Source organism: Psammomys obesus, unplaced genomic scaffold (genome assembly GCF_907164565.1).
Source record: "Psammomys obesus unplaced genomic scaffold, mPsaObe1.curated_primary_1811, whole genome shotgun sequence".
NCBI lineage: Eukaryota > Metazoa > Chordata > Mammalia > Rodentia > Muridae > Psammomys > Psammomys obesus.
The window spans coordinates 6925661-6939370 of NW_026590809.1; the positions used below are offsets into that span (position 1 = coordinate 6925661).

The 13710-nt window shown below is 55.8% G+C and overlaps 1 protein-coding gene across 1 annotated transcript; it reads right to left on the reverse strand.

Moving 5' to 3' along the window:
- Positions 1-2011: 2011 nt before the first annotated feature.
- On the reverse strand, positions 2012-12710 carry Rasd2 (RASD family member 2). The gene is made up of 3 exons (XM_055609113.1): positions 12285-12710; positions 7318-7597; positions 2012-4345 (listed from the first exon to the last, which is right to left on the reverse strand). Exons 1-3 carry the CDS (start codon positions 12402-12404, stop codon positions 3816-3818), a joined length of 930 nt encoding a protein of 309 aa, XP_055465088.1. The 5' UTR covers positions 12405-12710; the 3' UTR covers positions 2012-3815.
- Between the last annotated feature and the right edge of the window lie 1000 nt (positions 12711-13710).

Below are 13710 nucleotides of genomic sequence, written 5' to 3' on the forward strand. Positions count from 1 at the left end.
TCTGCAGCCACCTGCCAAACCCCCTCCAGAGATCAGATCCTCAGCCAGCCAGTTACAATGCCCTGAAAAACAAAATACTATGAAACCAGATGATATGAACCCTGTTTTCCTGGTTATTTTTGCTGTGCAACATCAAGCAAGCAACACTACTTCTCTGCATCTGTCCAACTATCAGAAAGAGATTCAGTTGCTTCGCCAGGAAGAACCAATGAGAGGACACAGGACATCAGCCGGCATGTGCTTAGTGAATTGTAAGTCTTCAGCAAAGGTCGGATCCCTTCCCCTCCCAACTCCCAGCACCCTTTGCTACTGAGCTGCTGGCAGGCTCCGTCAGCCTCCACCAGGCCATGACGAAGGCTGAAGATTTTCTCCTGAGTGACAGGTTCAGGGAGGCAGAACAGACAAGTACTCGATGTTCAGACTGTGGGCTTCTGAAACCTGATTCTCATGGCTCATTTTAGAGGCCAGGGGATTTAATTGGCATGAGACTCTCAGCTCAGTCTCTCCAGGAGGGGCAGCTCCTAACAGCTCATTCTACACTGTCCTGGGTTGAGAAGTCCCTGGAGAGGAAGTCTTCCTCCCTGTTAACCTCATTCTAGCGCCAGAATTGTGGGAGCAGGGAGGAAAAGAGAGAAGAGGAAGGAGGGAGCATGGAACAAGGAGGAGGGGGAAAAAGAGGAGCATTTTGCTAGCAGGTTCTGGGTTATGCAATGGAAACATTTGCAGAATCGGAGCTTGGAGGGCTGTTCTGTGCTCATCTGGCCCAGCTGGTCCCTGCCTACCACCTTTTAGTAGATGGTGTTTGTTGGGATGTGATTTACCCAAAGTCCCACATGGAGGATGTGCAGTGGTGGCAGTGGGCTGGGCACACTGGGGAGGACACTTCGGGGTGCAGCACCTCTTTTTTATCTAGCACTTCCTATGGAATAAGTACGACAGTGAGTGTAACAGGGAGTGTCTCGTTCTACAAATGACAAGTGTCCAAGAGCTTTGTGCCACACTCAGACCCGTGTCAGGTGTGGCCAAGGGCCGGAGAAGCTAGATCCAGACAGGGAGGTGAGGTGCTTTCCCACACCCCAACACAGCCTACTTTGCTTGCAGTGTCCCTATAGGGATTGCAGCCCCCTCACTGGGTTCCTGGCCCTGGGAATCCTAGTCCTATTCTCTGATCTCCCATCTGCAGGCCCTGCATCCTGCCATGCTCAAAGCCACCTGCCATGCTGAAAACATTTCTCCCATACACACCTGTCTTCACCCATGCAGGGGTCAGACGGCCATGGTTCCAGAACCTTCATTCACATGTCAGCTATACCTCTTGGGCAAGCAGCTGAACTCTGTGCCCAACGAGTTAGAGAACACACAGGCTACAAGTCATACCATGGAAATGGACAGAAGGGTACCTGAGGTAGGTTAGCAGCAGCCTCCTGACTCTCCCTCTGCCCAGGGAGGGGCACTCAGGCACCTATGGGGTCATTCAGGGTCTGACATCCCTGCCTCCAGGTGCTGTCCCCCAACCACATTCCATCCCTTCTAACTTCACAAGACTCACTGTTGTTGATGTTCAGGAAGCTGCCTGTTGTCACAAATTGACTGATGCTGGCCCCGCCCAAGCTGCTTACCCTAGGAAGTGTCTGTCCTGTGTTGAGCGGCATCTCTGGCCCCAACAGAGATCTGGAGTAACCCCATCTTTTTTATTATTTAGGGGCAATAGACTCATATTGCCAGGCTGGTCACTCTAGCAATCCTTCTGCCACAGCCTCTTAAGTAGCCAGGACAATAGACATATGCCACAATGCCTGGCTCCTCAATCAGTCTTGATCATCGAAACTCTTTGCACACACTGCTCACTCATCGCTGGAGAAACTGTTAATGCCCACTGAGGGCCCAATCTCCTTAGCTGGGTTTCATCCTCCAAAATTTGAACTCGAAGACACTGTTGTATGCATGGGGACCTTGGCCAGCCAAGAGAGAGGCCCCTCCTACGAAATACAGGAAACAGATATCAAGGGCACAGCTGCTAACAAACCAACTTTAATTGATAGTGTACACAGAGGCTTAGGCAGCGGAGCTTGACTGGATGGGACTAGGCCATACACCTGCCTGGACGCGTAGCTGGTATACTCGGGTTGGCGCTGGGGTCACTGCAGGACAACAGGTGCTGAAGCAGGTGTGCTGGCAGCAGGTGTCGAGGTGAGTATCCAGTCAGGGCCTGGGCTTGGTGTGCGGAGCTGGATCTGAGGTGCATTAAGGACGACAATGTACACAGCATCCATGGAGAGCCTCAGTGATCACTTCTGGGGGAAGGATGTGTAACGTGGTCCAAATCCCTGCCACTGGGAACTCTAGGAGCACAACATGGGTGTGCGAAAGGCCCACGGCTGGCCCAGCTTATAGTGTGTGATCTGTTGTGTGCCACCATGATGCATGTGTGGAGATCAAAGGATGACTTACAAGAGTTAGTTCTCTCCTTCCACTACCTGGGTCCCAGGGATCAAACTCAGGCTGAAAGGCTTGGCAGCAGGAGCCTTGACTGCCATCTCGAACTAAGAAGACTAAAGCACAAATAAATGTACTAAGAGTTGGTGAACAGGGGCTTCGGTTTTCACCCCCACTCCTGTGTTGGGGAGAGAAGTACCTAGCACAGCCTGAGCACTAGGAAAAGACCCGCCATGAGTCTTCTTTCCAACCTATCCTGGAATTGCTCTGGCTCTCAGCTGCTCCACTTCCTCCAACTGCTGTGTGTACATAAGGTGCACTATGGGTGGGCAGAGGCGGGAGCAGACAGGACCCTTCGCTCTGCTGCCTAGCACACAAGGGACCCAGTATCCAGTTAGGTGTTCGGCTGTTGCTTAAGGAACCACAGCAGAAGAAAGGTGCTCTGCCTAGAGAGAGCTCTGTCCAGAATTAGATAGGAATGTGGAGGGCTTTAAAGAGTCACTTTCTCCAAGGCCTTCATCCTCTCCTGAGGGCAGTTGAGGCACCCTGGCTGTGACTCTGGTGCTTAGGCTCATTTTATAAGCTGCTGAACACAGGGCAGGACCCAGCTGTACAGCCTGCCTGGGAGCAGGGAAGAAGGGGACCCCAGCTAAAGCAATGGATCTGAATTGGGAAGCCTGGTCAAAGACAAGTCACTGGGCTCTTACAGAACAAGACTGCATGTCTACTCAAAACAGAACAGGAAACAGCTTCAAAACAAAGAGCAATGTCATATGGAGGAGCCTGGGAGTGGAGCCAGGAGGCAGTGGTCTGAGAGACACAACCATGTCATCTCTCACTCTCTCTCACACACACACTCACACACACACAAACACTAACTCTCTCTCCTCTCTCTCTCTCTGCTCAATGTCCAAGTGACCAGGAGCTAAGTTGAGGGGTGGATATACACAGCTGGGCCAGAAGGCAGGAGTTGAAGACCCAGGGGCCCAGGGGATGGTTTCTCCAGGGACATAGAGACCAGGCTGGTCCACACAGAGGGAGCAGAGGCCACCAGGGAATCTGGCTGGGACATCTGGCTAAGATGTTCTCATCCTGTGACTTGGACTGAGCAGCTTGCTTTGACGCAGGACTCCGGCCTTTCTGCATTCCTCCCACTCTTAGGACACTGAAAGCTTGTCTCGGCATGAGTGTCGACATGTCCCCAAACGTGTCTCTGTCCTCCCACAAAGAAACCGCAGACATAAGAACTCACAGGAGGTGGCTAGCAATCAGAACGGGCAGTGTACACACCTATGGCCCCCTGCGGGAGGTGGGCAGTAGGAACCCTCAACCACCTCCCTTAAGGCACTGCCCAAGCCCCTCCCTAATGTCCCTGACTCTCACTGGATGCTGCATTTGTCCCTCTCTCGGGCCTGGCCCTCCCGTAGGACCTTGGCCTTGATGTACTTGAGGTCACTGTTGACACTGGGGCGGCGGGCGAAGGGTGAGACCATGCCGTAGGCACCCGCGACCTTGGTGCGGCGCATGCAGAAGGGCCGGGGGTGGAAGGCCTCGCCGTACTGCACAGAGATCTTATGGTGCAGCGCGGGGCTCATCTCGTGCGGCAGCTTGGCCATGCTGAACAGCACATAGAACATCTCGTTCACGTTCGTGTTCTTCTTTGCTGACACTTCGAAGTAGGCACAGTTCTCATCACCAGACACCAGCAGCTCTGCCTCCATGGCAGGGACCTGGCGGCAGAGCTCACTGTGGTCATTCTTGTTCCCACAGATCACCATGGGCAGCTCTGCTGCCTCCTTGGTCTTATTCTTCAGGCAGGACTTGACCTCCAGGATCTGTTTCTGGAGGCGCTTGACCTCGTCAAAGGACTCCCGGCTGTCCAAGCTGAACACCAAGATGAAGACATCTCCTGTGGAGGGAATGAGGCAAGTTAATAAGTGACAGGACGGCCTGGTACCCCACTTTGCACGGGTCCCATCCACTGCCACCTGGGAACCCTGTACACCCTGACCTGGAGGCTCCTCAGGGCATCTGCTGTCACTGGCCCTACTTACCAGAAAAGGGAGCCAAGGCTCAGAGGGGCTTGTAGGTAAAGTGAGGCATACCAGCTGGACCCAGATGTGGTCTGTCCCCTTCCTGTTCCCTTACAGGACTGTGGAGGGCTCAGTCACCCCAGGGGGTTGCACAGTAGCTCTTGGAGAACTCCTGTTCTCCATGGAGGTATGACTGGCCTTACCCGGCCACACTCCCGAAGCCTGGACCAGTACCTTGCTCCACAGTAGGAATTCAGCATGGACTGGTGTCACTGCATGGTGGAAGACATTGGTGAGAGGGGCCTAGGTTTGCCTCTTACCTCAACTCAGTAACTGTAAGCTTGAGGGCTCCATGTAATCTCTGAGTGCCTCAATTTCCCCTCTCACAGCATGTGAATTTAAGCTGCCTTGCAGGAGGGTGATTAGAGCTAACGCATGCAGGGTGGCATGCACCAATAACGCTCACGAGAACAGGCACCTGCTGGGAACAGAGCATCGGGCACACCTGCTGCTTCCTTGGCACCTCACCATACCTCCATAGGGAGGATTTTATTACTTTCCTGTTATGGGTGAGCCCACTAAGGCCCTGAAAAGGCAGGCAACCTGCCCAAGCTCACACAACTCGAATATGGCTAGGCCAAAGCTGCAATCTGACCTGGTACTCACCTGGCCCGTGCCTGGCACACAGGATGTGCTCTCTGACTCCAAGATGAACCACGGGATAAGTACAAGATCGTGTCCCACACTGCTTCCCCTTTAACACACTAGTGGGGCCTTGAGTCTGACACAGTGATTAGGGCACACCTTGGAAGGGCCTCCAGCCGCAGTCCCAAGCCAATCACCAGAGAAAAAAATTTCATCCTCCAAGACCCTTCTCACTTTCCCCTCAGCTTTTACAGCCCCTCAGTGTGGGTCTAAGGTTCCTGATTTGCAGATAGCCCCTACATTGGGTTCAGCCAAGTCTCACAGCTTATAGAGTCCAGACACCTCTCTGGCCACTACAAGCATATTTGTCCCTAAAGTGACACACACCAGCATGAACTAGGAGATAGGGCTCGGAAGCACAACACTCCATTCTAGCCAATCCACCTGTCCCCTGGGGCCTATGCACAATGGTCCTCACTTAGGTGAAGGGCCAGGGTAATGAACACAGGTCAGTACGCGCAGGCCCTCGGCTGCCCAACAACTGTTCGGGCTCCTGCTGCCAAGTTTCACTCTGACCCATTAGACTAATCCTTGCCCCTGAGAACTCGCAGCCTCCAAGGCTTCAAATTTGAGACTTCAAATGCCAGGCATCAGAGCCTTGCTGGCCGGCCAGCAGCTGTAGGAAAAGCTGGCAGCAATGAGCAGCCCTGAGTATCTCTTCTGCCCAGCACTAGGCTGGAAAATGAGGCCTGGCCTGGACTGGTGAGCAATCAAAGCAACAGACAGATGTGTCTGGAATGCAGCACACAGGGGAAAGATCTAAGCACGTGCCTTCAGATGCACAAAGTGAAGGTCAACGCACTGGTGCTGGCCAGGGACTGGTGGCCACCTACAAGTCAGAGGCCTGGGATGGGGATACGTGCCCAATAAGCATTGCTTAATGGAAAGTTTGTCCTGGTATTGATTGTAGAACTGAAAAATTAACACTGAAGTATGCATATTTCTACCAGTGTGCATCCAATCCCCTCCCAAATCGGAAGAGCTCTCCCACACGGCACTTACCTTTTGTGGGAAGCTGCCCTACACCCTCCTGCCCTCACAGCCACATGGGAAGCATGGTCACAGAGACAGTGACATGGCAACACTATGCTACAGAGAGGGGTCAGGATTTGAACCCAGGTCCACCGTGGATTCCTTAAACAAGATGCTCCCTCTCAGAATCTGGGGTGGAGGTGGTGGGGGGGTCCCATGAGCAGCATGGAACAGAAAGGGTGACCTTAAAGAGGGAGTCTCATGATGAGGAGGGAGCCTGCCATGGGTCTCTAAAATAGCCCATGAGCAGGAAAAAAGGGGGCAGCCTGTGGGGTTACGGGTGGGAGTGTCTCGATGTGGAAGTGTCTTGAATTCTCATGTTGTGTTTGTGTGCGCATGTGTACGTCCTGGCCAACATGACATGTTACTCCTGTCGCGCCACCAACCTTGTCTGTTATATCTTTCATGGATCTAGAAACTGCCTATGAGGCTGGGTCCTCTGGCCAGTGAGCCCCAGAGACCCTCCTGTCTATGCCTCCTTGGTGCTGGGATCACAGATGCTCCCAGGGTACCCAGCTTTTGGTGGGGGTCCTGGGGATCAAATGCTGGTCCTTGTTCTTGAACAGCAAACATCTTCCTGACTGAGTCGTCTCCCCAATCCTTGGGAGTTGTTTTCTCCTATCTCTGTCCAGGGATAGCTGAGGGCATGGCTGCATCCCACAGTGGTCACACGAAAGACATGGATCAACTAAGACGGGCTTGAAGGAACAACCATGACAGCCAGTGCCATGTCGCCAGATGGCCTCAGGAGCCCACAATCCTGCCCTTCTTCAGACGCTGCTCCTAGCAGGGCAGACAGACTATAGGGAAGGTCCCTCAAAGCAATCATGAGCTGTGCTTCCCCCTGGATGAAGACACACTTTCTCTGCCTCAGTTTCCCCTTGTAAAATGGCTAGTTGTAAAGATTAAACATGTGCCCGTGGCTGCTAGTGTCAATCACTGAGGGCCTAAGCTGTGGGAAAGCCATAAGGACAGATCCAGCATCTGGATACAGTACTAGAGCCCCACCATCACTCATCTGGCAAAAAAAGCAACTGCTCTAAACACAGCCTCCTCCACCTCCCATAGAGGACCAGGAGTGCTGGACAGCTGTCCTACCCCGTCACCTCACCTGTGAGGATGGACAGCCGGCGCATGGCAGGGAACGGGTGGTTGCCAGAGGTGTCCAGGATGTCCAGCTGGTACATGTCCCCATGGATGTTGTACACCTTGCGATGAAAGTCCTCAATGGTGGGCGTGTACTGGTCCTCGAAGCGGCCATTGAGGAAGCGGGACACGATGGAGCTCTTGCCCACTCGGGAGGCACCCAGCACCACCATGCGGTAGGAGTTCTTGGCGGGCACGTTGAGTGTGCAGTTCCCACTGGACAAGGTCTTCATCATGGCTCGGGGCTGCAACAGGAGCAAGGAGGCAGGAGTCAGGGGAATGTGGCCTTGGCCTCCCCTCTGGGACCACTGTCTAGGTCTCTCCTCAAAGTTGAAAACACTCCCTCATTCATTCATTCATGAACTCTGATCTCTTTATTCCTTTTCTCAACTTGCTCACTTATCCATGCTCACACTCTTGAGCATAGGGCCAACCACAGGGTCACAGCCTTGCTATTCACTGGCAAAGGAAGCTTCACCTCTGAGTCTCACTTTCCCAGTGAACTCAACTATGGCCAGGGCTCCACACAGGTGAAATTCCCAAAGCAGTCACTACCACTAGGGGGCAGCCTTCTTTTAGAGCCATACTCTACTTCCCAACTTCCTGGAAGGCTCAGATTTCAGCCTGCACTTCTTTCCTTTTGTGTACAAGGGGGAAAGGGGGGCGTTGAGACAGGGTTTCTCTGTGTAGCCTTGGCTGTCCTGGACTCACTTTGTAGACCAGACTAGCAGGGAACTCACAGAGATCCACCTGCCTCTGCCTCCCTGAGTGATGGGATTAAAGTCATGTGTCACCATGCCCGCCAGCATGCATTTCTTAAACTAAGGCTCTGCAGCTCTAACAGGAAAGAAAGACAGTCCAGACCACTTCCCTACCAACCCACTAGTTATCTCCCAGTGTACACCCTGGACCCAAGGTTTGCATCAAGGCAGGCTCTACCTCACACATGGCCCACCACTGGCTTCAGTAACTTTTGCCTCTGGGCAACCTGAGTTTGAGTGAGGGAAAAAGGGAATCAAGGTTCATGACTCCAAGGACTGGGGTTCTGGGGTTTGGAGGGACACCCAAAACTTTCTAAGGGAACTTCTTAGCCTCATAGAAAAGGTGAGAGAGAAAGACTGAGACTCAGGCTCTAGATCCCTGGTGGACGTACACAGGGGCTCTAACAGGGGCCGGCCCCAGCCCCCTTCGTCTGCTGTCACCTTAGGGTCCCTCAGGCCCAGGTCAGTCTGAGCTATGCGTCCACACCTTTGCTACCATCAGCTTCTCCCAGAATACCCTTCTCCTCTCATTGCAGAGCCCAACCCAAATGCCCCCTCTTTAAAGGCTCCTCTCGTCACCGTCCGCACACACACAAAGGACGGCTGGGCCTGCCGAAACACTGGTGCTCCTGGCGGGCCGCTGCAAGTTGTGCAGGCTGGACACTGCCCAAACCACACACTTTCAGGAGGCAAGTAGGCAGTGCCTCCCAGTACAAGAGGTGTCTTCGTGAAACTTATCTGTTCCGCGCAAGCTCTGCTGCCCAAAGGTGCTGCACATCTGTATACCCCAGCCATTTTTCCAATGTCATTATCTGACTATGGGACCAGGGTCTGAGATGGCCCCTCGGGCTAAGTTGCCTCCTCCTGGGTGCAAGTCTCCAGGCATGCACTCATGCTCCTCAGGCCTGCCTGCTTGAGGCCCTGTACCTTTCCTAAAGGCCCTGCGTGGTACCCTTTGTCAATTTCCACAGTGTAAGTGCTCCCAGCTCCCAGCCCGCAACATAACCTCCAAGAACAAACGGCACAGACACACACAACAGGCCAGCTCAGCACGCTGCGGACCCCAGGCCTGGCACCAGAGCCATCATTCCTGGGCCAAGCCCAGGAGCATGCCAAGTGTGGGCTAAGTATAGAACAATAACACTCCTGACATTTATTTTGCAGCTAATATATATCGCAGCGCTGTGAGCGCCAGGCGTACGCCTGCTCCATCCTTCAATGACCCAGAGGGTAGACAAGGAGGCCACTGACACAGAGAGGTCGAGATGCTGGGAGGGAGGGCCTGCCTGTGCTGTCTGTTCTGTGCTTTGAGGGCCGCCTCCCATCATATGTGTGATTCTCTGCCCAGATCACTGTGGGCTGAGGCACCTGCCCACTGGCAGTTCTTAAGGGTGCTGGAGTTCCGATCCTAAGGCCCTATGTCCTCCACTGAAAGCAGGCTTTGAGTCTGTGATTTGGGGCTGCAGCACTGTGTACAAAAGGTGCTCAATAAATGATCCGTAAGTGAGAGAAACTGCAGATGATTCTGCCATCAGGCTCAGCTAACCCTCTCAACTCCCTTGCCCCCAACCCCACTTTGACTGTAAGACCTTCTTCCTTCACCCAGTCTCCCTGCCTGGCCCCTGGCTGTGCTGGGAAAAAAACACCCCTCAGTCCTACTGAAGGCCCCCAAGTGTGGCTTAGTTTCCCAGAGGCACCCACCCAGTCTTTTCATGAAGGAGAGCTGCTGACGATCACCTCTCGCTAGATGGGGGACAGGAAGTGAGCCAGCAGGCCTTGGGGATACAGTCTGCCTCCTTGCTCCTGCAGCTAGCCCTGACCTCCCAACACACAATGACTGAGAGGACGGAGTCTGAGAAACAAGGCTGGGAGTCAGAGAGGATGCAGGGAATGAGAAAGAGGAGGAATGAAGGAGGAGAAAAAGAGGAGGAGGGAGTCAGAGAGAGGAAGCATGAAGGGAGGGGTGCAGCAGGGAGTTAGAAATAAGAGACAGGGGATCAGAAAGGGGCGGAGACAGAAGACCTCAAGGCTTTCTCATCTGACAGAGCTAGTCTTAGCACATGGCTTCAGGCATGTGGGGCTGTGCGAGAAACCCACATACCTGGAAGCCTGGTGACGGGCCTCTATGGCTCCACCGACACAGGAGATGCTGGGGGAAGCCCTAAGGCCCTGTGGGCAGAGTCTCCCCTGCTGCCTGCCCATCTCGCTCTGTTCCCAGCCTGGCTGGCCCCACAGTGGGGACAGACAGATTCTAAACCCCAGAGAAGGGGTAGGAAAAGGGGAGTCAGAGTGTTGGGCGAGCCTGGTGGCAAAGTCATCTGAAATTTCTCTCATTCACAGATCATTTATTGAGCACCTTCTGTGTGCATAGTGCTGCAACCCCAAAGCAAGGACTCACAGCCAGCTCTAGGTTTGCATTCAATAGGGGACACAAGGGCCTTAGGATCAGAACTCCAGCACCCTTAAGAACTGCCAGTGGGCAGCTGCCTCAGCCCACAGTGATCTGAGCAGAGAAACACATACATGATGGGAGGCGGCCCTTAAAGTGTAGAACAGACAGCACAGGCAGGCCCTCCCTGCCCAGAGCCAATCCTGGTGGCCTAGAGAAGTGGGGAAAGGAATTTAAGAAGAGGAATCTGCATGTAACCAGAGTGGTGGGAGGCACCTTCAAAGACAGGAGTAGGGCTGTCCCCAGGGACATTTGACATGCAGGGGACTGCCTTATTCCCATGAGAAGTTCTCCCAGGACAAATGGGGACTCTGGTTCTCAGAAAGGTTGAGTCGCTGCCCTGAATCCACACAGCAGATGTCTGGCTGGGATTACAAGCAGACCATCAAACCTGACCTCTCACCTCTACAAAAAGGCCCTACCACCCCTCTAGCGGCTCAAACTGGAGTCTTCTCCAAGCAGCTCTGACTCAGTGATGCCCACCCGGCACTGGGCAGGGAGTGACCCTGTGATTCCTGTTAGAGCCCCTTTTCCTCTCTGCCTCCAGGCAGCTGGGGTGGGCACCCTGCCCAGGACTCTCTGCATACCCTGCCAGGCAGCTCCCAGGCAGTGCAACTGTGGGCATTCACCTTCTTCCCTGTGTCTGCCACCGTGCTTGACGGAAGCTGGGCAGGTCCAGATGGGTAAGGACAACCAGAAGAGAGTCTGGTCAGTTCCTTGGGAGCACCCCAGAGCCAAGTTCACCATGACACCCCGTTTGTTCATGCCAAGCCTCTTAGGACATAGCTGTAGTCATGACTCTTCCCCCACACTCTGGGGGGTCCCAAGGTGGTGTAAAGCCACCCTTTCCATCCTGGGGAGCTCAGGAGGGCAGAGAGCAGGAGCATACGCTTCTGGATAACCCGTTCTGCTTGTGCCAGCCCAAAAACTCAGTGATCTGGTCTGCTCACTCAGTTTACTCCTCTGTTAAACATCAGGTAGAAACAAACACAGCACGGCCAGGCATCCAGAAGCCTTTCCAATACAGGGCTCTTTTGTTGGGGGGAGCGTCTCTCTGAGCAGCTGTGGGCCACCTGGCTGCTCCCAGTCCAGCAGACGACTTGTGGGGATCCCACCTTGTCCCTCTGAGGCTTAGGGGGACCTGAATCAGAGGCTCCAAAGCAGGCCATTGCTCCAGGCCCTGTCCTAGCTCCCAGGAGGTCCTGAGCAATAAATACCCTTCCTCATTCTCCCCGAACTGGTGGCAGGGGTAGACAGTAGAGTGAGGTTCACAGGCCCCACACACCGGCCAGCTGAGTACAGGAAACCCTTGTAGCATGGGAATCTTGAAGGAAACGCTCCAAAGCTCAGGGGACTCTAAGTAGTTAAAGGACCCCTGGCCTTTCTTCCTCCAGAGAGGTCCTGCAGAGGGGGTTATGTCTCTTTGAGTCTCAGTTTCCTCCAGTGGCCTGGCTCATGATCTAAAAGAAGGCTCCCAGGGACAAATGGAGCACACAAGAGCTCAATAAACCTTCTTTCCTAAGGGGCTAGCAACCACCTGATGTAGGCTGGGCACCTCCTGAGCTTAATTCTCTACGTGGGCAAAGCATCCCAGCACGTAGTAGTTTCAGTTTAAGTTTCCCTCATCATGTAAAGCCAGCTTGCGTTCCTCTGCTGAGCCGACTGCCCCTCCACCTAGCTACCCCCCCGCCCCCGCCCGTTCCCTTGGGGTGTCTCCCTTACCTGGGAACAGCGAGCCGGGCCCTGAGCACGGCTTGGAGGGCTACCTGGAAGCTCCTGGAGGTGCGGGGAATCTCCTGCCGCTCCTCCGGCTGGCGAGTCGGCTGGCGAGTCTTCGGGCATCTGCGGGGGTTCCAGGGTCACTGCGTACGGATCCTCCCGCACGCGGCGCCCCGAGCTGGACTGAGCGCGACCGGGCGAGGAGGCGCGCGGAGCCGGGGAGCCATGAGTGGGCTCCGAGGGCTCGGCGGGGCCGGGGCGTTGGGCTGGCTCCGGCTCGCCGCCGGTGGCCCTGCCCTGCCCCGACACGGGGGACTCCGGTTGAGCCAGGTGCACGGAGGTCTGGGGACGTCCAATACGGGGTGTCCCCGCCTGGGGCTCCGCACTGAGGGGTAAGGGGACGACTCCGAGGATGAAGGAGAGGACCTCGGAGAGTCAGGGGGACCTTTGGAGGCGACGATCCGTGCGTGTCTCCAGCCTGCGAACCCGCCTGGCCGCTTACGTTACCTCCTTCTCTGGCCCCCAGGCAGCGGCCCTGCGCAGGGTAGAGGGGCTGCGCGCCGGGCCGCGGCCTTCCCCGTCCGGCAGCTGACCCTCGCAGGGAGGACCGCTGCTTGCTCCTCGCCAGGCGCCGCTAGCTCCGCTCAGCGCGCGTGTGGATGGGGACCTTGAACGACGCCTTAAGGATCCGCAGCTCCAAGTTCGCCCAAAGCCGACGTCGCTCCGCACTGAGCCTCCTCTGCTGAGGGAGGAGAAGTTTCTTGGGGTGGGCGCCTCCTCCCTCGTCCTCTCCCGCGGGTGAACACTGCTGTTCCCCGCGGGGAGCACGGTCTCCGAGTCCTCCCCTAGGGGCCCACGCTCGGGCTTCGGATGATGCTCCCCACGCCTGGCTCGCGCCCTCGTGCGCGCTGCGTCCTGAGCCCACCTGCCCAGCGCCGGCGTCTGGGCTCCGCCGCCCGCACCCCGCCCCCGCCACGAGCGTCCAATCAGAGGCGGGTACCGCTGCCAGGTCCCACCCCATCCCCGCCCCGTCTCAGGGCCGCGGCAATCTGCGGCTACGCGTGCCCGGGCGCGTGGGGCTGGGGCCGCGGGGGGAGGAGGGCTGTCCCGAGGCTTCGGCCGCGCGCACCGTGACCGGAAGGCCGCATGGCACGGGCCTGGGAGGCTGACACTGCGCACGCACTCGCCCGCACGCCAGCCCAGGCCGTGGGAACCCGCTCCTGACCCTCCAGGCTCGCCGTGAGCGAAACACCCCTCCTTGACCACCTCTGTTCGCTGGGAGCCCGAGCCAGGCAGCCACTTCCTTCTGCGAGCGTCTGGCGTGAGGGGCACATGGGCAGCGCACGTGCAGCCACGAATGGCCCAGAATCACCTTGTCCGAGGGATGCAGCTCAGAGGGCACCAGGGAGACCTCCCCTGGCCGCCGGTG

Coding starts and splice junctions, on each gene's coding strand:
- Rasd2 (XM_055609113.1), bottom strand. CDS start 12,404: ATGCCCGAAGACTCGCCAGCCGACTCGCCAGCCGGAGGAGCGGCAGGA. Junction 7,598..12,284: donor GCCCGGCTCGCTGTTCCCAG/GTAAGGGAGACA, acceptor CTCCTGTTGCAG/CCCCGAGCCATGATGAAGAC. Junction 4,346..7,317: donor CCGGCTGTCCATCCTCACAG/GTGAGGTGACGG, acceptor TTCCCTCCACAG/GAGATGTCTTCATCTTGGTG.